This window comes from Entelurus aequoreus, linkage group LG08 (genome assembly GCF_033978785.1).
Source record: "Entelurus aequoreus isolate RoL-2023_Sb linkage group LG08, RoL_Eaeq_v1.1, whole genome shotgun sequence".
Classification (NCBI taxonomy): domain Eukaryota; kingdom Metazoa; phylum Chordata; class Actinopteri; order Syngnathiformes; family Syngnathidae; genus Entelurus; species Entelurus aequoreus.
The window spans coordinates 4,799,495-4,825,853 of NC_084738.1; the positions used below are offsets into that span (position 1 = coordinate 4,799,495).

The following is a 26,359-nucleotide window of genomic DNA, read 5'->3' on the forward strand; positions in this document are numbered from 1 at the left end:
AAAAATTTTAAAAGAAATTCAAAAGACTTTGAAATAAGATTTAAATTTGATTCCACAGATTTTCGAGAATAATTTTTTTGAATTTTAATCATAATAAATATGAAGAAATATTTCACAAATATTCTTCGTCGAAAAAACAGAAGCTAAAATGAAGAATTAAATTAAAATGTATTTATTATTCTTTACAATAAAAAATAAATGTACTTGAACATTGATTTAAATTGTCAGGAAAGAAGAGGAAGGAATTTAAAAGGTAAAAAGGTATATGTGTTTAAAAATCCTAAAATCTTTTTTAAGGTTGTATTTTTTCTCTAAAATGGTCTTTCTGAAAGTTATAAGAAGCAAAGTAAAAAAATTAATGAATTTATTTAAACAAGTGAAGACCAAGTCTTTCAAATATTTTCTTGGATTTTCAAATTCTATTTGAGTTTTGTCTCTCTTAGAATTAAAAATTTCGAGCAAAGCGAGACCAGCTTGCTAGTAAATAAATACAATTTAAAAAAAATAGAGGCAGCTCACTGGTAAGTGCTGCTATTTGAGCTATTTTTAGAACAGGCCAGCGGGCTACTCATCTGGGGCCGTACTTATCAAGCTTCTTAGAATGACTCCTAAGAAGTCTGCTAAGAGTTGACTTAAGAGTAAATAAATTCTTCGCTGAAAGCTGCACTTAAAAGTTAGTTATCAAGCGTCTTACTCACACTTTCAGCGAAGTGTAGGACTGAATCTTAAGTGTCACACTCAGAGCTGAATTACGACATTACTATGTGCCGTAAACGCAATTTTAGGTGACGTCATTTCTGTGTCCATAGAAATGACCAATCACGGAAGGGAATCCGTTGTCTAAGGATAAAGAAATATCTTGGAAATATTTAAGTGGACAATGGGAGTGTATATTTTGACAATAAACTACAAAATAATACAAAACAAACTAGTCCCCGCCGGCACTCACGCTACCGCTCCCTCTCTTCTCTCGCCCACACACTCACTGACGTCACTCACCTCACGGCCACACACATACGCTACTGTCATAACATTTTCTTTCCAATTCATTAATTAGGCAACTAATTTGAAACTGGTGTGGGTGGCTCTATATATACTAGCCCACTGCAGACACATGCAGAAATCAACAAGGAATCGAAAAGTATTAAATCTGTGACAAAAATAATACCTGCTCTGTCTAAACGATACCGTTTGATCAGCTGCTCGTCATCAAACAAAGATGAACGTTGGCGCACGTCTCTCTCGCCTCAGTGCCATCCCCTGCTGGCAACTCCTAACCACTTAAGACACCTCTGAAGGTCTCTTAAATATCGTGGAGAGTAGGAGTGATTCTTAGACTTAAGAACGTTGATAAAAAGCTTTTATTCTTAAGTTTGAGAGTAGGACTAAATTTCGCAAATTCTCAGGACTTAAGTGTAAAATGGCACTCTAAGAAGCTTGATAAGTACGGCCCCTGGTCCTTACGGGCTACCTGGTGACCCCTGTGTTATAGTTATTTGAATGACTCTTACCATAATATGTTACGTTAACATAGCAGTTGGTTATTTATGCCTCATATAACGTACACTTATTCAGCCTGTTGTTCACTATTATTTAGACATTTTAAATTGCCTTTCAAATGTCTATTCTTGCTGTTGGCTTTTATCAAATACATTTCCCCAAAAAATGCGACTTATACTCCAGTGCGACTTATATATGTTTTTTTTCCTTCTTTATTATGCATTTTCGGCCGGTGCGACTTATACTCCGGAGCGACTTATACTCCGAAAAATACGGTAATTGCAAAATTAGCAACAAAAAAAATACAAGCTAGCATGCTAACGTTAGCATGCTTACAGGTATCATTCGTCAAGTGACAAAATATTTGAGGGTGTGCAATTGCAAAATTAGCACACAAAAAAAAGCAGCATGCTAATACTAGAATGCTGCGGGCCATTTAAAAATGATCTATGAGCCGCAAAATGGCCCGCTGGCCGCACTTTGGACAGCCCTGATATAAAGCATTTATACAGTCATTTGAAATGTGAGCTCTGCTACATTTATTATGCATCATCTTCCTCCTCCAGCTGTTCATTGACATTCCCAGCATGGTTGTTTATGTACAGAACATGTGGATCGAGAGGACCACGTACTCCACGGCCTACAAGCTGCCGGGCATCCTTCGCTGGTTCGAAGTCAAGTCCGTCTGCACGGTGAGTAGCAAACACGGTGGGCCTCCTAATCGCATGAAGATCTCCAGCCGGGCGAATCGATGCCATTTGTCCGCTTAAGCGCTGTAGACGCTTCAGTATTGATGGCGCTCTGCCAACCCGCTGACTGGACACGTTTCTCTCGCCGGCCGGCATTGATTCAGCCAGGGACGCTTTTTTTTTTTTTTTTAAAGCTTGTGGCCGGCGAGCATCGCGACGCATCACAAACATAAAAAAAAAAAAAGTGTTATCGGACGATATATGCGTTAAAATGTAATATCGAAAATTATCGGTATCGGTTTTTTTATTATCGGTATCATTTTTTTTTTTTTTTTTTTTTTTTTTTTTTTTTAAATTAAATCCACATAAAAAACACAAGATACACTTACAATTAGTACACCAACCCAACAAACCTCCCTCCCCCATTTACACTCATTCACACAAAAGGGTTGTTTCTTTCTGTTATTAATATTCTGCTTCCTACATTATATATCAATATATATCAATACAGTCTGCAAGGGATACAGTCCGTAAGCACACATGATTGTGCGTGCTGCTGCTCCACTAATAGTACTAACCTTTAACACTTCATTTGACTCCTTTTCATTCATTACTAGTTTCTATGTAACTGTTTTTATATTGTTGTACTTTCTTTTTTATTCAAGAATTTTTTTTAAATTTATTTATCTTATTTTACTATTTTTTTTTAAAAGTACCTTATCTTCACCATACCTGGTTGTCCAAATTAGGCATAATAATGTGTTAATTCCACGACTGCATATATCGGTTGATATCGGTATCGGTTGATATCGGTATCGGTAATTAAAGAGTTGGACAATATCGGAATATCGGATATCGGCAAAAAGCCATTATCGGACATCCCTAATATATATATATATATATATATATATATATATATATATATATATATATATATATATATATATATATATATATATATATATATATATATATATATATATATATATATATATAATAAGGCAGTATTAATAAATATAAATGTTTCATTGGGTTTCAATAAATGTTGTAAAAACAAGTTAATAAATAAATGGACAAGTAAAGAAAAAAGTAGCACTGTCGAACGATTAAATTTTTAATCGATTGCATTTTGATTAATCTCAATTGTTTTGCAATACTTTTTTGGTGTGTATAATTAAAATCAACATTAAAGATATCTTAATATTTTAACACAAATAAAATTGTATTGTCAGGATGTCACTCAATACATTTTAAAAAATGTTTTACTTGAATGTTTTCTAGGGATGTCCGATAATATCGGCCGATATTATCGGCCGATAAATGCGTTAAAATGTAATATCGGAAATTATCGGTATCGTTTTTTTTATTATCGGTATCGTTTTTTGTTTGTTTTTTATTTATTTTATTTTTTATTTTTTTATTAAATCAACATAAAAAACACAAGATACACTTACAATTAGTGCACCAACCCAAAAAACCTCCCTCCTCCCATTTCTTTCTGTTATCAATATTCTGGTTCCTACATTATATATCAATATATATCAATACAGTCTGCAAGGGATACAGTCCGTAAGCACACATGATTGTGCGTGCTGCTGCTCCACTAATAGTACTAACCTTTAACAGTAGGGATGATGTTTGATAAGAAATTATCGAGTTCGAGTCTATTATCGAATCCTCTTATCGAACCGATTCCTTATCGATTCTCTTATGGAGTCCAGATAGGTTGTTGTATATGGAAAAAAACACACAATATTTGGTTTAACAAAAGCTCACTTTTATTATATGAGAAAACAATTTAATGTAAAAAATAAATAAATATTGACTGTTGCCCCCCTAAAAAAATAAAAAAAATAAATATTGACTGTTGTTACCCAAAGTATATTAAGTGGAATTTTTCAGAAAAACAAATATATAAGGTAACACAAAAACAAGCTGTCTCTGTGATCACTATAGGTGTATAAATAATAATATAGTGTTAAATAAAATCAATCCCTTGGGCACAAAACTGGAAATAATACAGCTCTCCAAAAAGTGCACTTCTGCTGCTATTGGAACATAAGTGTTTGTTATGATGCTTTGACATTTTTGCACTTTATTTCTTTATTGAAAGAAAATTCTATGAAGAGAAAAGTTGTTTGCAAATGTGGTTACAATGCTAAAAAATGAAAAGTTAAAGCTAAAAAAAGAAATACACTTTATTGAGTTAACATTATTTCTTTATAGGGGGAAAAATGTTATGAGCTAGAGAATATAACAACTACACTACCCAGCATGCAACGGGAGTTACGAGCATGCGCGGTAGCCCCGAAAAGTGTTGCATGTCGCCACCCGTGAAAGTAAACGTCAAGAACTCAGCCAACACGCCTCGTCTGCATTATTTATAATTAGACAGACAACACATATACAGTGTGAAAAACAAAAGTTCAAAAAGGGAGATGTGTTGTATATATATGTATGTGCTGCAGTGTTGTATATATATATGTATGTGCTGCGGTTGTTTTAAGAACGTTGCGACAGCTGCCGTAAAGGAGGTGCGTTGCTAGCCTGGTTGCTATGTTTCCGGTTGGTCGTAAAAGTGTTGGTCATGTGTTTTACCCTGCTCAAATCTCTCAGTAAAGTTATTCATTGGATTATAGCTTTTGTTTTGAACTTTATTACACCTTGGAGTGCTTTTTCCCGTCCATTTTTTTCCTGCTTTCGCTATCTGCGCCTAATGACTGAGCTACGTGACGTCATTTATTGTGATGTCACACGGAGCATTTCTGGTCGGGACAGGATTCGTTCCGAGGGATTCGAATAAAGAACCAACTCTTTTTCTTTACTATAGTGGTCTCGATAACGGGTACCGGTTTTTAAAAAGGGATTAGAGTCCGAGGACTCGGTTCTTTTCTTATCGAACAACCGGGAAAACCGGTTTCGAGTATCATCCCTATTTAACAGTTAATGTTACTCATTTTCATTCATTACTAGTTTCTATGTAACTGTTTTTATATTGTTGTACTTTCTTTTTTATTCAAGAAAATGTTTTTAATTTATTTATCTTATTTTACAATTTTTTTTTAAAAAGTACCTTATCTTCACCATACCTGGTTGTCCAAATTAGGCATAATAATGTGTTAATTCCACGACTGCATATATCGGTATCGGTTGATATCGGTATCGGTAATTAAAGAGTTGGACAATATCGGCATATCGGATATCGGCAAAAAGCCATTATCGGACATCCCTACATAATTAGCATAGCTCGGTTGGTAGAGTGGCCGTGCCAGCAACTTGGGAGTTCCAGGTTCGATTCCCGCTTCCGCCATCCTAGTCATTGCCGTTGTGTCCTTGGGCAAGACACTTTACCCACCTGCTCCCAGTGCCACCCACACTGGTTTAAATGCAACTTAGATATTGGGTTTCACTATGTAAAGCGCTTTAAGTCAATAGAGAAAAGCGCTATATAAATATAATTCACTTCACATTTCACAAATATATTTTTTTTAAGGACAGTTGTCTAGTCCTTCACATTGAGGTATTTTATATTAGGAACAGTTAAAAAAAATCTGAATTAATTGTTTCCACTAGAGATGTCCGATAATATCGGGCTGCTGATATTATCGGCCGATAAATGCTTTAAAATGTAATATCGGAAATTATCGGTATCGGTTTCAAAAAGTAAAATGTATGACTTTTTAAAACGCCGCTGTGCGTGCCGGTCCAATCACATAATACCTATGGCTTTTCACACACACAAGTGAATGCAATGCATACTTGATCAACAGCCATACAGGTCACACTGAGGGTGCCCGTATAAACAACTTTAACACTGTTACAAATATGCGCCACACTGTGAACCCACACCAAACAAGAATGACAAACACATTTCGGGAGAACATCCGCACCGTAACACAACATAAACACAACAGGACAAATACCCAGAACCCCTTGCAGCACTAACTCTTCCGGGACGCTACAATATACACCACCCACCTCAACCTCCTCATGCTCTCTCAGGGAGAGCATGTCCCAAATTCCAAGCTGCTGTTTTGAGGCATGTTTAAAAAAAATAATGCACTTTGTGACTTCAATAATAAATATGGCAGTGCCATGTTGGCATTTTTTTCCATAACTTGAGTTGATTTATTTTGGAAAACCTTGTTACATTGTTTAATGCATCCAGCGGGGCATCACAACCAAATTAGGCATAATAATGTGTTCATTCCACGACTGTATATATCGGTATCGGTTGATATCGGAATCGGTAATTAAGAGTTGGACAATATCGGATATCGGCAAAAAAGCCATTATCGGACATTTCTAGTTTCCACGTTTTGCAATTTTAGTAAACCCTCGTTTATCGCGGTTATTTGGTTCTGAGCCTGATTGTGGTAAATAAATTTTCACAAAGTAATAATTTTTCATTACAATTCAACTACTTTCTTAACAAGAGCATTAAAAAGCTGTCTACGACCGACTAAATACTCATAACTTAGCATAGCTCGGTTCCGCCATCCTATTGGGTTTCACTATGTAAAGCACTTTGAGTCACTAGAGCAGGGGTCACCAACCTTTTTGAAAGCAAGAGCTACTTCTTGGGTAGTGATTAATGCGAAGGGCTACCAGTTTGATACACACTTCAATAAATTGCCACAAATAGCCAATTTGCTCAATTTACCTTTAACTCTATGTTATTATTAATAATTAATGATATTTACACTTAATTGAACGGTTTAAAAGAGGAGAAAACACGAAAAAAAATGACAATTAAATTTTGAAACATAGTTTATCTTCAATTTCGACTCTTTAAATATTCAAAATTCAACCGAAAAAAAAGAAGAGAAAAACTAGCTAATTTGAATCTTTTTGAAAAAATTAAAAAAATAATTTATGGAACATCATTAGTAATTTTTCCTGATTAAGATTAATTTTAGAATTTTGATGACATGTTTTAAATAGGTTAAAATCCAATCTGCACTTTGTTAGAATATATAACAAATTGGACCAAGCTATATTTCTAACAAAGACAAATCATTATTTCTTCTAGATTTTTCAGAACAAAAATGTTAAAATAAATTTAAAAGACTTTGAAATAAGATTCCAATTTGATTCTACAGATTTTCTAGATTTGCCAGAATATTTTTTTTGAATTTTAATCATAATAAGTTTGAAGAAATATTTCACAAATATTCTTCGTCTAAAAAACAGAAGCTAAAATGAAGAATTAAATGAAAATGTATTTATTATTCTTTACAATAAAAACAATTAATTTACTTGAACATTGATTTAAATTGTCAGGAAAGAAGAGGAAGGAATTTAAAAGGTAAAAAGGTATATGTGTTTGAAAATCCTAAAATAATTTTTAAGGTTGTATTTTTTCTCTAAAATTGTCTTTCTGAAAGTTATAAGAAGCAAAGTGAAAAAAATAATGAATTTATTTAAACAAGTGAAGACCAAGTCTTTCAAATATTTTCTTGGATTTTCAAATTCTATTTGAGTTTTGTCTCTCTTAGAATTAAAAATGTCGGGCAAAGCGAGACCAGCTTGCTAGTAAATAAATACAATTTAAAAAATAGAGGCAGCTCACTGGTAAGTGCTGCTATTTGAGCTATTTTTAGAACAGGCCGGCGGGCTACTCATCTGGTCCTTACGGGCTACCTGGTGCCCGCGGGCACCGCGTTGGTGACCCCTGCACTAGAGAAAAGCGCTATATAAATATAATTCCCTTCACTTCACTTCAACTAGGGCTGGGTGATAAAAGATATACCGTATTTTCCGGACTATAAGGCGCACTTAAAATATTTTTTTCCCCCTCAAAACTTTACAGTTTGCCTAATGCACGGAATAATTCTGGTTGTGCTTACCGACCTCGAAGCTATTTTATTTGGTACATGGTGTAACGATAAGTGTGACCAGTAGATGGCACTGAAACATAAGAAATATGTGTAGACTGCACTATGATGGCAATATGACACAAGTAAACAACACCAACATTTGATATGTTCCATTGAGAATATAGAACATTACACACGGCGCTCAAAAATCTATCAAAATGTTTTTTAGTACGACTTTGGTAAGCTATGAAGCCACACCGCTCATCACAGACGCTGGCTTTTGAACTTTGCGCCTATAACAATCCGGATGGTTCTTTCCCTCTTTGACGTCCACAGTTTCCAAAAACAACTTGAAATGTGGACTCGTCAGACCACAGAACACTTTCCCACTTTGCATCAGTCCACCTTAGATGAGCTCGGGCCCAGCGAAGCTGGCGGCGTTTCTGGGTGTTGTTGATAAATGGCTTTCGCTTTACATAGTAGAGTTTTTACTTGCACTTACAGATGTAGCAACAAACTGTAGTTACTGACAGTGGGTTTCTGAAGTGTTCCTGAGCCCGTGTGGTGATATCCTTTACACACTGATGTGTCTTTTTGATGCAGTACCGCCTGAGGGATCGAAGGTCCGTAATATCATCGCTTACGTGCAGTGATTTCTCCAGATTCTCTGAACCTTTTGATGATATTACGGACCGTAGATGGTGAAATCCCTAAATTCCTTGCAATAGCTGGTTGAGAAATGTTGTTGTTAAACTGTTGGACAATTTGCTCACGCATTTGTTCACAAAGTGGTCACCCTCGTTTGTGAGCATGGAAGCTTGCTTGTATACCCCATCATGGCACCCACCTGTTCCCAATTAGCCTGTCCACCTGTGGGATGTTCCAAATTAAATTAATTAAAGTACCAATGATTGTCACACACACACACTTAGATGTGGTGAAATTTGTCCTCTGCATTTGTCCCATCCCCTTGGGGAGCAGTGGGCAGCAGCGGCGCCGCGCCCGGGAATCATTTTTGGTGATTTAACCCCCAACACCAACCCTTTGTTGCTGAGTGCCAAGCAGGGAGGTTATGGCTCCCATTTTTATATGACTGTTTGATGAGCATTCCTCAACTCTCTCAGTCTTTTTTGCCACTTGTGCCAGCTCTTTTGAAACACGTTGCAGGGCATCAAATTCCAAATGAGCTAATATTTGCAAAAAATAACCAAGTTTCCCAGTTCGAGCGTTAAGTATCTTGTCTTTGCAGTCTATTCAATTGAATATAAGTTGAAAAGGATTTGTATTCTGTTTTTATTTACCATTTACACAACATTTTGTGTTTAATTCCATGTTGTTATAAAAATGCCTGCTCTCCTCTGCAGTTGAGTGAATCAACACGCCCATGCCAGTATATTAGTAACTGTAGTCTTTTCATCCAGCATTGACTTCCCACTGTGGACTCCCAAATAAAGCCCACAGCCACGTCCAGCTTGGCTGCTCGCTTTCCCCTAATGCTCCGTCTGCTCGCTACATCATCAACAATTACACCGCCAAGGTTTGATCCGTCTGCCCCCCCTCCACCCAACCCCAAACCCCCAAGTCCATGTCACGGAGCGCCACCCTCTGCCGCCTCGCTAATTCCGAGCAGAGGCTCGCCGCTGCGGGCGTGTCTGGAACAAAGTGTCAGGAGCAGCTTGCCCTCCAGATGAGCCGTGGAGAGGCCATGTCCCGCAGGTCAGAGCCTCTACTTAACGCTTAATGACTGAGCGGAGATGCAGCGGGCTAAATCCCTCCATGTGACGATGCTTTTTTTTATCAAGTTGGACCTCCTTTCCGCCTCCTACACGGCAAAAAGTCAGTGTTCAAAAACAAGAGAAAAAAAATACAAAAATGAGGGGTATTTTATTTTATCTAAGCAAAATGATCTGCCAATAGAACAAGAACATTTGGCTTGTCAAGGCTTTCCAAAACAAGTCAAATTAGCTAACGTCAATGAACCCAAAAATAGCTTAAAATAAGTATATTCTCACTAATAACAAGTGCACTTTTCTTGGTAGAAAAAAAAAGAGACCTTTTTGCTCAATATGTTGAAAAATATTCTTAAATGAAGTAAATGCTAGTGCCATTATCTTGACATAATGATATGCACTCGGCATTACATTTCTTGAAACCAGCAAATTTATACTAAAAACTAGGGATGTCCGATAATGGCTTTTTGCCGATATCCGATATTCCGATATTGTCCAACTCTCTAATTACCGATACTGATATCAACCGATATATGCAGTCGTGGAATTAACACATTATTATGCCTAATTTGGACAACCATGTATGGTGAAGATAAGGTACTTTTTAAAAAAATTAGTAAAATAAGATAAATAAATTAAAAACATTTTCTTGAATAAAAAAGAAAGTAAAACAACATAAAACCAGTTACATAGAAACTAGTAATGAATGAAAATGAGTAAAATTAACTGTTAAAGGTTAATACTATTAGTGGAGCAGCAGCACGCACAATCATGTGTGCTTACGGACTGTATCCCTTGCAGACTGTATTGATATATATTGATATATAATGTAGGAAGCAGAATATTGATAACAGAAAGAAATGGGGGGAGGGAGGTTTTTTGGGTTGGTGCACTAATTGTAAGTGTATCTTGTGTTTTTTATCTTGATTTAATAAAAAAATTAATTAATTAAAAAAAAAACGATACAGATAATAAAAAAAACGATACCGATAATTTCCGATATTACATTTTAACGCATTTATTATCAGACATCCCTACTAAAAACTCATTCATTGTTCTTAATGGAAAGGCAACAAGGCAACCGCTTGTTACTCTCGGGGTCTACACTGCAAAGACTGAAATCTAAGTAAGATTAAATATCTCAAATAAGGGTGATATTTGTTTATTTTCTGTCTGATAAGATAATTCTTCTCACTAAGCAGATTTTATGTCCGCCCTGAGATCGGTAGGTTGGAGTTCAAATCCCAGCCGAGTCATACCAAAGACTATAAAAATGGGAGCCATAACCTCCCTGCTTGGCACTCAACAACAAAGGGTTGGAGTTGGGGGTTAAACCACCAAAATGATTCCCGGGCGCGGCGCCGCTGCTGCCCACTGCTCCCCAAGGGGATGGGACAAATGCAGAGGACAAATTTTGCCACATCTAGTGTGTGTGTGACAATCATTGGTACTTTAATCTTTTAATCTTAATGTTAGACTGTTGTACTTGTTTTAAGGGTTTTGGTCCTTAATGATCTCAGTAAGATATTACAGCTTCAGTGTTTCCCATAAACTGCCAAGATACCTGTGGCGGTGGGGGCGTGGCTATGGGCGTGGTCACCATGACATCATCGACTAATTTGCTAAATTTACTACAATGATATGATTTTCTCTAAAAAGGCTCAAAAAATGTATACTTACTAATTAATAATAACAGTTTTGTTTTAAACGTCCATCCGTCCATCCATCCATTTTACAATATAATTACAACACTTTATGTACATATTTATATACAGATTTGAACAATAAGTTATTCACTGAAATATATTTATTAATTGTGGTTCTTACAAAAAATATATCTTATAAAATATAAAAGCTAAAATGTCTCTTAAAGCTCTGCCCTTTTAATTAGTGCATACTAAATAATTTAACTTAAGCCTACTACTACAACCATATTATTTACCAGCAACATAAAGTGAAACAGAGGCAGAGGTGTCCTGCCACAGTCAGTGACAAATAAACAGAAAACAGTAGTGGTCAAATACAAATAAGGCAACAAGAGAAGTATCCTACACTTCTCTTTTGTAAAGTAAATGTGAACAGCCTATATGGGCATCTACATCAACTATATGATTTGCCTGAGAAGCTGGACAGGACAAATAAATAAAAAAAATAAAAAAAAACGCCGAAAAATCTATTTGTGGCGGACGTAATTCTTTTGTAGCGGGCCGCCACAAATAAATGAATGTGTGGGAAACACTGAGCTTGTTGCTGAGATCGTATGAGCTATATTGAGTAAAACATGCTTGAAACTAGAATATCAACTGTTGCAAAGCTGTGTCATCAACACTCACAAGTAGAGATGTTCGATAATATCGGCCTGCCGATATTATCGGCCGATATATGCGTTAAAATGTAATATCGGAAATTATCGGTATCGTTTTTTTTTATTATTGGTATCAGGTTTTTTTTTTGTTTTTTTAAATTAAATCAACATAAACAACACAAGATACACTTACAATTAGTGCACCAACCCAAAAAACCTCCCTCCCCCATTTACACTCATTCACACAAAAGGGTTGTTTCTTTCTGTCATTAATATTCTGGTTCCTACATTATATATCAATATATATCAATACAGTCTGCAAGGGATACAGTCCGTAAGCACACATGATTGTGCGTGCTGCTGCTCCACTAATAGTACTAACCTTTAACAGTTCATTTTACTCATTTTCATTCATTACTAGTTTCTATGTAACTGTTTTTATATTGTTGTACTTTCTTTTTTATTCAAGAAAATGTTTTTAATTTATTTATCTTATTTTACTAATTTTTAAAAAAAGTACCTTATCTTCACCATACCTGGTTGTCCAAATTAGGCATAATAATGTGTTAATTCCACGACTGCATATATCGGTTGATATCGGTATCGGTAATTAAAGAGTTGGACAATATCGGAATATCGGATATCGGCAAAAAGCCATTATCGGACATCCCTACTCACAAGTATAAAACTACTTTTTAAAAGTTTTTTTAAATGGACTTTGCTGTTTTATTTTCAATGAAACAAGAGAAAACACGTACTCATGTAGTAGTACAGTTGGCACAGTACAGTAAACTGACTGTTAATATTTAAACATTTAACATGTGACATTTCTAACTATTTTGAACAGAAATAGTTCATGCACATTCAGATACATTCTTTAAAATTACAATTAAAAAAATGTTGTCCGGGGGCGGGACTGTATATATGCGCACTAATTGACTGAAAGAGTACGCACTTGGCGCGATGATGTCATGTTATCCATGGAAAAATGCAATTTTAGACTATATGATTTGCCTGAGCGGCTAGGAGACCCCGAGAGTAACAAGCGCTTGCCTTGTTGCCTTTCCATTAAGAACAATTAATGAGTTTTTAGTATAAGTTTGCTGGTTTCAAGAAATGTAATGCCGAGCGCATATCATTATGTCAAGATAATGGCACTAGCATTTACTTCATTTAGGAATATTTTTCAACATATTGAGCAAAAAGGTATCTTTTTTTTTTTTCTACCAAGAAAAGTGCACTTGTTATTAGTGAGAATATACTTATTTTAAGGTATTTTCGGGTCCATTGAGGTTAGCTAATTTGACTTGTTTTGGAAAGTCTTGACACGCCAAATTTTCTTGTTCTATTGGCAGATAATTTTGCTTACCGTATTTCCTTGAATAGCCGCAGGGGCGCTAATTAATTTAAAACCTCTTCTCACTCCTGCGGTTACCAAAAGCATGCGGAATGGGCAAGCATGCGCTAATTATTTTAAAACCTCTTCTCACTCCGGCGCATACCTTATCATGAAAAGCACATTTAATTAAAAAAAAAACGTTATTATGATCTTACCTTTACTTGTAAATGGGTCCATGTGCAGCTGCTTCTGATCAAAGGCAGTCTTCCTTATCTTTCTTCAATTTTAAAAGTCTCTGGAGATATTCCTTTAATTATTACCTCCTGCTTCGATTGAAAGTCCAGTTTAGAAAACTGTTTTATTTTAGATATGTAATCCTCCATGTTAAAAGTGCAAGCAAACAATTGCTGCTCATGCTAGCTGCTTGTTGTCTTCTTCTGCAGTACCTGTCTCCTGCAGTACTGGTAGTTGCAAGAAGGATCACTAGCGCCCTCTACCACCAGGAGGCAGGAGTCATTTAATGACTCATATTTGACCCGGCGGAAGTGCCAAGCATGCGCTAATTATTTTGCGAAACGAGTTTGACCCGGCTGTAATTCTAGGCAGGCGAATACTATATTCCCGGCGGCAATTCAAGGAAATACAGTAGTTCAAATAAAATAGCGCTCATTTCTGTATTTTTTTTTCTTGTTTTTGAACATTGACTTTTTGCAGTCTCCTAGCCGCTCAGGCAAATCATATTGTCTAAAAATGCATTTTTCCATGGATAACATGACATCATTGCGCCAAGTGCGTGCTCTTTCAGTCCATTAGTGCGCATATATACAGCCCGGCCCCCGACCAAGAACATTTTTATTGTAATTTTGAAGAATTCATCTGAATGTGCATAAACTATTTCTGTTTGAAATGTTAAATGTTTAAATATTAACTGTCAGTTTACTGTACTACTATATGAGTACGTATTTTCTATTGTTTCATTGGAAATAAAACAGCAAAGTCCATTTGGCTGTCATCTGTTTTATGTCATGATCTGTGGTCTGGATCATGTTTTTTGTTATTTTCGGTTTAAGACGTGAATAGTTCCTGTTTGCGCTCCCTTGTTTGTTTTAGTTTCCATGACGACTGATTAGTTTCACTTGTCTCTTGTGTTTGACTCACGCACCTGCTTTAATCAGAGACTATTATTCAAGCCTGTTTTGCCAGTTAGTCGTCCTGGCGACATTACTCTGTATTTGCTTTGTTCATTGATTGATTGATTGATTGAGACTTTTATTAGTAGGTTGCACAGTGAAGTACATATTCCGTACAATTGACCACTAAATGGTAACACCCGAATAAGTTTTTCAACTTGTTTAAGTCGGGGTCCACTTAAATTGATTCATGATACAGATATATACTATCATATATACTATCATCATAATACAGTCATCACACAAGATAATCACATTGAATTATTTACATTATTTACAATCAGGGGTGTGGAGGGGGGGGGGGTAGGATATGGACAGCAAGTAGTGGACATAGAGAGAGAGAGAGAGCGAGAGAGAGAGAGATCAGAAGGCATAAGAAAAAGTATCTGCATTTGATTGTTTACATTTGATTATTAGCAATCCGGGGAGGGTGTTAGTTTAGGGTTGTAGCTGCCTGGAGGTGAACTTTTATTGCGGTTTTGAAGGAGGATAGAGATGCCCTTTCTTTTATACCTGTTGGGAGCGCATTCCACATTGATGTGGCATAGAAAGAGAATGAGTTAAGACCTTTGTGCTGTTCAATTCATGCCGTGTCCAGTAAGTCTTTTTGTTTCATGTCCATAGTTCTTGCTATTTGTTTCAAGCCTCAGTTTAGTGAGTTTTTTCATGTTTTTAGTTTCATGGTTCATGTCCATAGTTTATGCTAAGTCTTCGATTTTGTTTCCTGCGTTAAGCTTGTCTTCGCCTTGAGCGCTTTTTGTAGTACTTTGAGTTTGAATAATTAGATAATGTTCCTACCTTCAAGCCTTGTCCAGTATAGTCCGATTGCATCCCGGGAGAACAATCCTCGCAGTAAGCTGCGGAAAAAAAACCCGTTATGACATTTTAATTATGAGACACGATTGTGTCAAAGTCATGATTTTTTTCTTCATGCTTGAAATAAGAAATTATTACTTTAAAAAAGTAGTTTTTTACATGTGAGTGTTGATGATACAGCTTTGCAACAGTTGATATTCTAGTTTCAAGCATGTTTTACTCAATATAGCTCATCAAATCTCAGCAACAAGCTGTAATATCTTACTGACATCATTTAGGACCAAAACACTTAAAACAAGTAAAACACTCTAACATAAAATCTGCTTAGTGAGAAGAATTATCTTATCAGACAGAAAATAAGCAAATATCACCCTTATTTGAGATAGTGTGTAGCACAGGGGTCACCAACCTTTTTGAAAGCAAGAGCTACTTCTTGGGTAGTGATTAATGCGAAGGGCTACCAGTTTGATACACACTTCAATAAATTGCCAGAAATAGCCAATTTGCTCAATTTACCTTTAACTCTATGTTATTATTAATAATTAATGATATTTACACTTAATTGAACGGTTTAAAAGAGGAGAAAACATGAAAATAATGACAATTAAATTTTGAAACATAGTTTATCTTCAATTTCGACTCTTTAAAATTCAAAATTCAACCGAAAAAAAGAAGAGAAAAACTTTAAAAAATAATTTATGGAACATCATTAGTAATTTTTCCTGATTAAGATTAATTTTAGAATTTTGATGACATGTTTTAAATAGGTTAAAATCCAATCTACACTTTGTTAGAATATATAACAAATTGGACCAAGCTATATTTCTAACAAAGGCAAATCATTATTTCTTCTAGATTTTCCAAAACAAACATTTTAAAATAAATTCAAAAGACTTTGAAATAAGATTTAAATTTGATTCTACAGATTTTCTAGATTTGCCAGAATAATTTTTTTGAATTTTAATCATAAGTTTGAAGAAATATTTCACAAATATTCTTCGTCGAAAAAACAGAAGCTAAAATGAAGAATTAAATTAAAATGCATTTATTATTCTTTACAATAAAAAAAAATAAATGTACTTGAACATTGATTTAAATTGTCAGAAAAGAAGAGGAAGGAATTTAAAAGGTAAAAAGGTATATGTGTTTAAAAATCCTAAAATCATTTTTAAGGTTGTATATTTTCTCTAAAATTGTCTTTCTGAAAGTTATAAGAAGCAAAGTAAAAAAAATTATGAATTTATTTAAACAAGTGAAGACCAAGTCTTTAAAATATTTTCTTGGATTTTCAAATTCTATTTGAGTTTTGTCTCTCTTAGAATTAAAAATGTCGGGCAAAGTGAGACCAGCTGGCTAGTAAATAAATACAATTTAAAAAATAGAGGCAGCTCACTGGTAAGTGCTGCTATTTGAGCTATTTTTAGAACAGGCCAGCGGGCTACTCATCTGGTCCTTACGGGCTACCTGGTGCCCGCGGGCACCGCGTTGGTGACCCCTGGTGTAGCATCACTTCTTTTTCTTTTCTTTTTTGGCAAGCCCCTACTAAATCTTACATTTTCCCCCCACGTATGCTCAGAGTTTAAGCGTACGGAATTAATGACGGCCTTTCCGAGAATCGTATATTGTCGGTCTCTGGAAATTGAAATTCTCCCGCACCGACGCGTGATCCGTCTCCTGTTGACAGATGCAGGTTTATGTTAGGTGGCCCCAGGAGGACGCCGTTCACGGCGGCTCGCCTCTACATTATTTATTGTTTGTGCAGGTCAAGGGTATACCGAGCTGGCCCTCTCATAACAGCATGTGAATGTTCCCACTCTGCTGCCCAGGATGAGATCAGCCCCCTGGAGAACGCCATGGAGACCATGCAGCTGGCCAACGACAAGATCAGCAGCATGGTGCAGAAGCATCTCAGCGACACCAACCTTCCCATCAACCCCCTTTCCATGCTGCTCAACGGCATTGTGGACCCCGCCGTCATGGGGGGGTTCACCAACTATGAGAAGGTAAAAGGCGGCAGGAAAACGCCCAGAACTTCTGCATCAAGCTACCGTATTTTTCGGACTATAAGGCGCACTTAAAATCTCGACAGTGCGCCTTATAACCGCCTGATGTACGGAATCATTTTGATTGTGCTTACCGACCTCAAAGCTATGTTATTTGGTACATGGTGTAATGATAAGTGTGACCAGTAGATGGCAGTCACACATGAGGGACACGTGTAGACTGCAATATGACTCAAGTAAACAACACCAACATTTTATATGTTCCATTGAAAGTAGTTTCAAGTTAAGAGCATATCTTCAAGGCAGCGTTTTCTTGTTTTACTGCAGTTCACTTATTTTTACACCTTTAAAAAAAACATACTAAATTTAAACTAAGTTTGTGAATCTCACCTTCAAATCATGTTTCACGCTTAAAAATTATTTTAAAATATTTGTGGTTTTCGCTTTCGTCATTTAATTTAATTTAATTTAGCATTTTTACAGCGAATGTAAAAAAAATAATAAATAAATGTAGGCTAACTTTTGTGTTAAACTTTTATTTTTGTTTCAAGTTAAGAGCATATCTTTAAAGCAGCGTTTTCTTGTTTTACTGTAGTTCACTTATTTTTAAACCTTTGAAAAAAACGTACTAATTTAAACTAAGTTTTGTGAGTCTCACCTTCAAGTCATGTTTCACGCTTAAAAAATACCATAACTTCCGTTACTCTGACTTCGTCACGCGCATACGTCATCATACCGCGGCGTTTTCAACCAGAAGTTTAGCGGGAAGTTTAAAATGTCACTTTATAAGTTAACCCGGCCGTATTGGCATGTGTTGCAATGTTAAGATGTCATCATTGATATATAAACTATCAGACTGCGTGGTCGCTAGTAGTGGCTTTCAGTAGGCCTTTAAACTTGAGGACTTGTCCCTAAAGTTCAACTCCCACGTTCTTAGACAGAGTGTTTGAAGGAGCACTTTTGAAGTGATAAGGAAATAAGTCACTTCATTAAGTCCTAATGCGATCAATTACATTCAAAGCTTACTCCACCGCACCGTATTTTATTTCCTGCCTGGCTTGATTTCACGCCGCGAAAATGATCTTGAATCCAATCAGAAGCTCATGCATATTTCAAGTCAAGAGGAGCGCTCGTCCTCTTGTCGGTTTTAATCACCAACCTGCTGACGACTGGATCACACATTGATTGTCTCTCCACGCCGGGGATCGGCCATTTTTGTTGTTGTTGTTTGACTCTTTCACGGAAGAGCAGGCTCGGGGAGCGTGCAGTCGGCCCCCAGGTCACACGCAGCACAGCGAGATGATGTCTGTCGCTCGCACCTTGACCTCTTCATCCGTGACATGCAAGCGATGCTCACTCTGCAACTCACGTTCCACCGCAGGCCTTCTTCAATGACAAGTACATGCAGGAGCATCCGGAGGACCTGGAGAAGATCGAGAAGCTCAAGGACCTCATCGCCTGGCAGGTGAGAGACTCTTTGTGGTTTTTCAAGAGTGTTTGACCCAGGAGGTCAGATGTAGTCTGCTGTGACAAATTTCAAATGTTCTATTCTAAACCAGGCTTTTGCACGATAAATAGTCTGTAGTGGGGTCTCGATTTGGTTCTTGGACATGGTTTGTAGCTAGTGAAGTTCCCCATGAGAAACAATGTAAACGTGAATAATTGTTCCCAGCCTCTGCAAAAGTCCCTATTTTAGTAAAATACTGTACACTTTGAAGACACTATAATGTATGTGTGTGCATATATATGTATATATATATATATATACACACATATAGTCGAGGGTTCTGTACAGTGCTCAAAACCGGGGTAGAGCGGAATATAAGTTAAGTCAGGAAAAAACACAGGGGCTATTTCATCCCTGCTCTTCAGGGGATTTTATTCCCCTGAAGAGCAAGGAAACAGGCTTGTAGGGATGAAATGTGTGTGTGTGTGTGTGTGTGTGTGTGTGTGTGTGTGTGTGTGTGTGTGTGTGTGTGTGTGTGTGTGTGTGTGTGTGTGTGTGTGTGTGTGTGTGTGTGTGTGTGTGTGTGTGTGTGTGTGTGTGTGTGTGTGTGTGTGTGTGTGTGTGTGTGTGTGTGTTATGTATATACACATATAAAGTATATTTGTGTGTGTGTGTGTATATATATATAATATATATAATATATATATATATATATATATATTATATATATATATATATATATATATATTAGGGCTGCAACTAACGATTAATTTGATAATCGATTATCTGTCGATTATTACTTCGATTAATCGATTAATAATCGGATAAAGGAGACCAAACTACATTTCTATCCTTTCCAGTATTTTATTGGAAAAAACCAGCATACTGGCACCATAATTATTTTGATTATTGTTTCTCAGCTGTTTGTAAATGTTGCAGTTTATAAATAAAGGTTTATTTTAATTTTTATTTTTTTTTTATTTTTATTTTTTTTTTTAAAGCCTCTGCGCATGCGCATAGCATAGATCCAACGAATCGATGACTAAATTAATCGGCAACTATTTTTTTAATCGATTTAATCGATTAGTTGTTGCAGCCCTTAAATATATATATATTATATATATATATATATATATATATATATATATATATATATATATATTATATATATATTATATATATATACACTACCGTTCAAAAGTTTGGGGTCACCCAAACAATTTTGTGGAATAGCCTTCATTTCTAAGAACAAGAATAGACTGTGGAGTTTCAGATGAAAGTTCTCTTTTTCTGGCCATTTTGAGCGTTTAATTGACCCCACAAATGTGATGCTCCAGAAAGTCAATCTGCTCAAAGGAAGGTCAGTTTTGTAGCTTCTGTAACGAGCTAAAGTGTTTTCAGATGTGTGAACATGATTGCACAAGGGTTTTCTAATCATCAATTAGCCTTCTGAGCCAATGAGCAAACACATTGTACCATTAGAACACTGGAGTGATAGTTGCTGGAAATGGGCCTAAGTAGATATTGCACCAAAAAGCAGACATTTGCAGCTAGAATAGTCATTTACCACATTAGCAATGTATAGAGTGTATTTCTTTCAAGTTAAGACTAGTTTAAAGTTATCTTCATTGAAAAGTACAGTGCTTTTCCTTCAGAAATAAGGACATTTACATGTGACCCCAGACTTTTGAACGCTAGTGTATATGTGTGTATATATGTGTATATATGTATGTATTAGGGCTGCAACAACTAATCGATTAAAATCGATTATAAAAATAGTTGCCGATTAATTTAGTCATCGATTCGTTGGATCTATGCTATGCGCATGCGCAGAGGCTTTTTAATATTTTTTTATTTTTATTTTTTTTAAATAAACCTTTATTTATAAACTGCAACATGTACAAACAGCTGAGAAACAATCATCAAAATAAGTATGGTGCCAGTATGCTGTTTTTTTTCAATAAAATACTGGAAAGGATAGAAATGTAGTTTGTCTCTTTTATCCGATTATTAATCGATTAATCGAAGTAATAATCGACAGATTAATCGATTATCAAATTAATCGTTAGTTGCAGCCCTAGTATGTATATATATGTACTGTATATATGTGTATATATGTATGTATGTATATATGTACTGTGTATACAGCATATGTATATATATACACACATATATGTATATATATACAACCATATATATATACACACACATATATATATAACACACATATACATATGTATATACACATATACATATGTATATACTGTATATATGTGGGTGTATATACATATATATATATATATATATATATATTATATATATATATATATATATATATATATATATATATATATATATATATATATACTATACATATATATAATATATACATATATATATATATATATATATATATATATATAATATATAAATATTATATATATATATAATATATATATATACTAACTCAAAGTGCTTTACATAATGAAACCCATTATCTAAGGTACATTTAAACCAGTGTGGGTGGCACTGGGAGCAGGTGGGTGAAGTGTCTTGCCCAAGGACACAACGGCAGTGACTAGGATGGCGGAAGCGGGGATCGAACCTGCAACCCTCAAGTTGCTGGCACTGCCGCTTTACCAAGCGAGCCACGCTGTCCCATTACATTATGATAGCACATACAAATATGCATGAAAACACTATCACAGACACCACACATGGGACGGTTTAGTAAGTATAAACGGTTTTAGTTATATTGTAAAACGTACAAAGCTGCTTGGAGTGAAGAATAAAGAAATCGTACGAGTAAAAACGTTATGGACGGCTGGAAGACTGAACTTGGGTTGAAACACTAAATGGAAAGACACTGCAGCACCTGCAGTGAGCGATAAAACTTCTCATTGTTTTTTTTTTTAAACTATTTTTATTATGAAATTGTAAAATAGCCGCACCGTCTTCTAAGCCGCAAGGGTCAAAGTGTAGGAAAAAAGTGGCGGCTTAGTCCAGCGTTTACGCTAGATAAAAAGTTGAGATGTAACTTCTTTGAAAAAGTCTGAAAGTGCTTAAAGGCCTACTGAAATGATTTTTTTTTTATTTAAACGGGAATAGCAGATCCATTCTATGTGTCATACTTGATCATTTCGCGATATTGCCATATTTTTGCTGAAAGGATTTAGTAGAGAAAATCGATGATAAAGTTTGCAACTTTTGCTCGCTGATAAAAAAAAAGCCTTGCCTGTAGCGGAAGTAGCGTGACGTCACAGGAGCTAGTATTCCTCACAATTCCCCGTTGTTTACAATGGAGCGAGAGAGATTCGGACCGAGAAAGTGATGATTACCCCATTAATTTGAGCGAGGATGAAAGTTTCGTGGATGAGGAACGTTACAGTGAAGGACTTGAGAGGCAGTGATGGACGTATCTTTTTTCGCTCTGACCGTAACTTAGGTACAAGCTGGCTCATTGGATGCCACACTCTCTCCTTTTTCTATTGTGGATCACGGATTTGTATTTTAAACCACCTCGGATACTATATCCTCTTGAAAATGAGAGTCGAGAACGCGAAATGGACATTCAGTGCCTTTTATCTCCACGACAATACATCGGCGAAATGCTTTAGCTACGAGCTAACGTGATAGCATCGTGCTTTAACTGCATATAGAAACAAAAGAAATAAACCCCTGACTGGAAGGATAGATAGAAAATCAACAATACTATTAAACCGTGGACATGTAAATACACGGTTAATGCTTTCCAGGCTGGCGAAGGTTAACAATGCTGTGCTAACGACGCCATTGAAGCTAACTTAGCAACCGGACTGCACAGAGCTATGCTAAAAACATTAGCTCTCCACCTACGCCAGCCAGCCCTCATTTGCTCATCAACACCCGTGCTCACCTGCGTTCCAGCGATCGGCAGAAGGACGAAGGACTTCACCCGATGCGTTTGGCGGCCCGGAGACGTAGGAAGTCAAGGTGAAGTTGGCGGCTAGCGCGGCTAGCGCGGCTAGCGCTCCAACAAAGTCCTCCTGGTTGTGTTGCTGTAGTCCGCTGCTAATACACCGATCCCACCTACAACTGTCTTCTTTGCAGCCTTCATTGTTCATTAAAAAAATTGCAAAAGATGTCCAGAATACTGTGGAATTATGAAATGAAAACAGAGCTTTTTGTATAGGATTCTACGGGGTACCATAACTTCCGTTACTCGGACTTCGTCACGCGCATACGTCATCATACCGCGACGTTTCAGCCGGATATTTCCCGGGAAATTTAAAATGTCACTTTATAAGTTAACCCGGCCGTATTGGCATGTGTTGCAATGTTAAGATTTCATCATTGATATATAAATTATCAGACTGCGTGGTCGCTAGTAGTGGCTTTCAGTAGGCCTTTAAAGGTGTGTACTTTTCGCAAAGACAAGGTAGAAGTATATGAATTCTGCAGTTTAGAAATCGCTTTACGGGCTGTTTTTATGTGCTTGATGTTGAAAAAGAAGTGTAGAAAAAGAAGCTCAGTATTGCTACAAATGTGGCAGGAAGACAATTACAGCTGAGCATCAGTTTGACGTCAAAAGTTTGTCACACTCGCAAAGATTCAACAACGTAAACATCTAATTACGCCAGTGCGAGATATACGAGAGACCCCGGCTCGCCATCTGCGACTTTCCATTTCACATGTGCTTGTTCGCCATCAACAAGGCTTCTTTTCGCCGCTTTGACGCGCAAATAGGCCCCCTGGGCCCGCGGCGAGCCCCCACGCTGAGATCTTTTACAGACGTGACAGAGGCGGCCTGCGCTGTCGATACGAAACCATACCGTGTTTGTTTTGTTGTGCCTCGCCTCGGCCTAAATGAGACGAATGGCGCCGAGCATGCTCCGAAAACGAGGGAGAAAGAAGACAAAATTCGAAATAAATAGCGCGTCGTCCTCCTCCTCCGGTAATTAGTGGGAAAAAGTGCACGGTAAACAAATCTCTCCTGGTTGTAATTAGCAAAGACGCAGCAGAGATTTGTAAGTGATGACTGCAAACACACCAGCGCAGCGGCACGCACTTTAGCACGTCAAACGACGTGTTAGTGGCGAGCCATACTTTGAAAAACAAGACATCAATGAAAATGTACTTTTTCCCACCTATGGTTTGATAGTTAAAGTTAAAGTTAAAGTACCAATGATTGTCACACACACACTAGGTGTGGTGAAATTTGTCGTCTGCATTTGACCCATCCCCTTGTACACCGCCTGGGAGGTGAGGGGAGCAGTGAGCAGCAGCGGTGGCCGCGCCCGGGAATCATTTTTGGTGATTTAACCCCCAATTCCAACCCTTGATGCTGAGTGCCAAGCAGGGAGGTAATGGCTCCCATTTTTATAGTCTTTGGTATGACTCGGCCGGGGTTTGAACTAGGACTGCAACAACTAATCGATTAAATCTATATATTAAATATATATATATATATATATATATATATATATATATATATATATATATATATATATATATATATATATATATATATATATATATATATATATATATATGTACGTATGTATATGTGTATATATATGTATGTACATATACGTGTATATGTATGTATGTACCGTAATTTCCGGACTATAAGCCGCTACTTTTTCCCCTCGTTTTGGTCCCTGCGGTTTTTACGACGGTGCGGCTTTTTTACGGCTTTTTTTTACGGCTTACGGTAACCAGGGGCGCGCACTACAGAGGATGCGCGAGACCGAGGCAGACATCTGGCGCCAGGTAACGAGAGCAAAACAAAGAGCAGGAGAGCGTCAGCGACAGTTTGCGCGAAGGAAGTGTTCATGCAAACACCCTCAATATGGAAAACAAGCGGAGAAGTGCACATGATGCTGCTTTTAAGTTGAAGGCAATCGATCTGGCTGTCAAAGAAGGAAATAGAGCTGCTGCACGTACCCTTGACATCAATGGTGAGACGTTGGAGACGGCAGCACAGGGGCGCCGAAAAGGGGGGGTAAAGGAGACGGATTCTAGGGGCCCATGATGGAGGGGGGCCCAGAGAGGCCCCTAATGATGATGAAATTATAATACAGAAAAAATAATGACACTAAGTTATTAACTAACATGTTTTATTTTCCATGTCCTGGTAACAATACCTTTATTTGTTTTGGAAGCATCAACACCTGCACGGCCCTCCCTTCCCCCCTCTATTTACGTAAAATGGTTCAGTCTGACTAGATCAGCTGCAGGTAGAGCACCGGCGATTCGTCACAGCCAGACAGCGTCACAGCGGGCAAAGCGGAGGAGGCAGCAGTGAGTATGCCTCAAAAATCAGGCAGCCAAAAAAGAAAGGAAAATAAAATAAGAGAGGAGAAGGAGTTGCAGGGTCGACAATATGTCACCCAATATTTCCAAAAAAAAGGTGGGTTTGTTAGTTGTGGTGGAAAGTTATGCGTATTAACTTTGTCCCTGTCTGTGGTAATAAGCTAGCTCACTTTTCTCACCATGTTAGCTCAAGAAAACTCTGGGTTTTTACATTTTACTGCTATATTAGTTAAATAATCAATCCAGTCAAGCATTTGTCAAGCTGTTCTTATTCAATAATAGTTGATCTCCCCTCTGAAAATGAATTCCATAGAGTGCTCAGTTCTTCCCCTACTGTACATGTCAACTGTGATGCTGTTCTTCTTTCAAAAATATGGTAATGATAGTCAAAAATACCATTAAAATGCATAATTGTATGTCAAATAGCATCAAAAAATGTTGCCGCTTGTGTTGGGGGCCCTGTAAAGACTCTTTTCACGGGGCCCAAAATCCCTAGCGGCGCCCCTGCGGCAGCATGAAGAACTGACTCAATGCAAAAAGACAAAAAAATCCTTCAGAGGTAATAAAAGCAGATGGCCGGAGCCGTTGATTCCACTGACCAAGAGGAAGGTTTTGAGAGTGAGAACAAAGGAGAGAGAGTGGCTGACGACGCCATTTAGGACCTGTTCTTCTCCGACACCGACCAAGAGGATTTCGGTGCTTTTAGTACTTAGACTTAGACTTAGACAAACTTTAATGATCCACAAGGGAAATTGTTCAACACAGTAGCTCAGTTACAATGATGGAAAGTGTAAGGATGGAAAGGACAATGCAGGTATAAATAGACTAAAAAAGCTATAAAAAAAAAATCTAACATATATACGAATATATACATAATATGTGTACAGAATAATTTATATACAGATATATTATATTATGTCTATAACATATATACAATATAAACCAATGACCATGTACAATATTACAGTATATATGACAGCAGCAGCATAAAATATAGAGTAGGTCCAGCAGGAGGAAGACGATGACACAATGATTAAAGACTGACTACCGGTAATACCGTTGTATTATTTGTACTCTGCACGAATGCTGTTCGCCATGTCAAAGATGTGAAAGTTTGATTGAAAGATTTATTGTTAATAAATGGGACGCTTTGCGTTCCCAAACAGTCATCTCTGTCCTGACAATCCCCTCCGTGGTAGCAGGAACCCCTATATACTACGCTAATTA

The 26,359-nt window shown here is 36.9% G+C and overlaps 1 protein-coding gene across 1 annotated transcript in view; it reads left to right on the forward strand.

Annotated features, from left to right (window-relative positions):
- Positions 1-26,359, forward strand: part of dock1 (dedicator of cytokinesis 1) — a 483,186-nt gene that overhangs the window by 427,596 nt on the left and 29,231 nt on the right. The window contains exons 44-46 of the mRNA XM_062055356.1: positions 2,106-2,192; positions 17,215-17,391; positions 18,773-18,856. Coding sequence (XP_061911340.1) covers positions 2,106-2,192; positions 17,215-17,391; positions 18,773-18,856 — 348 coding nt within the window. The remainder of the gene's footprint in view (positions 1-2,105; positions 2,193-17,214; positions 17,392-18,772; positions 18,857-26,359) is intronic.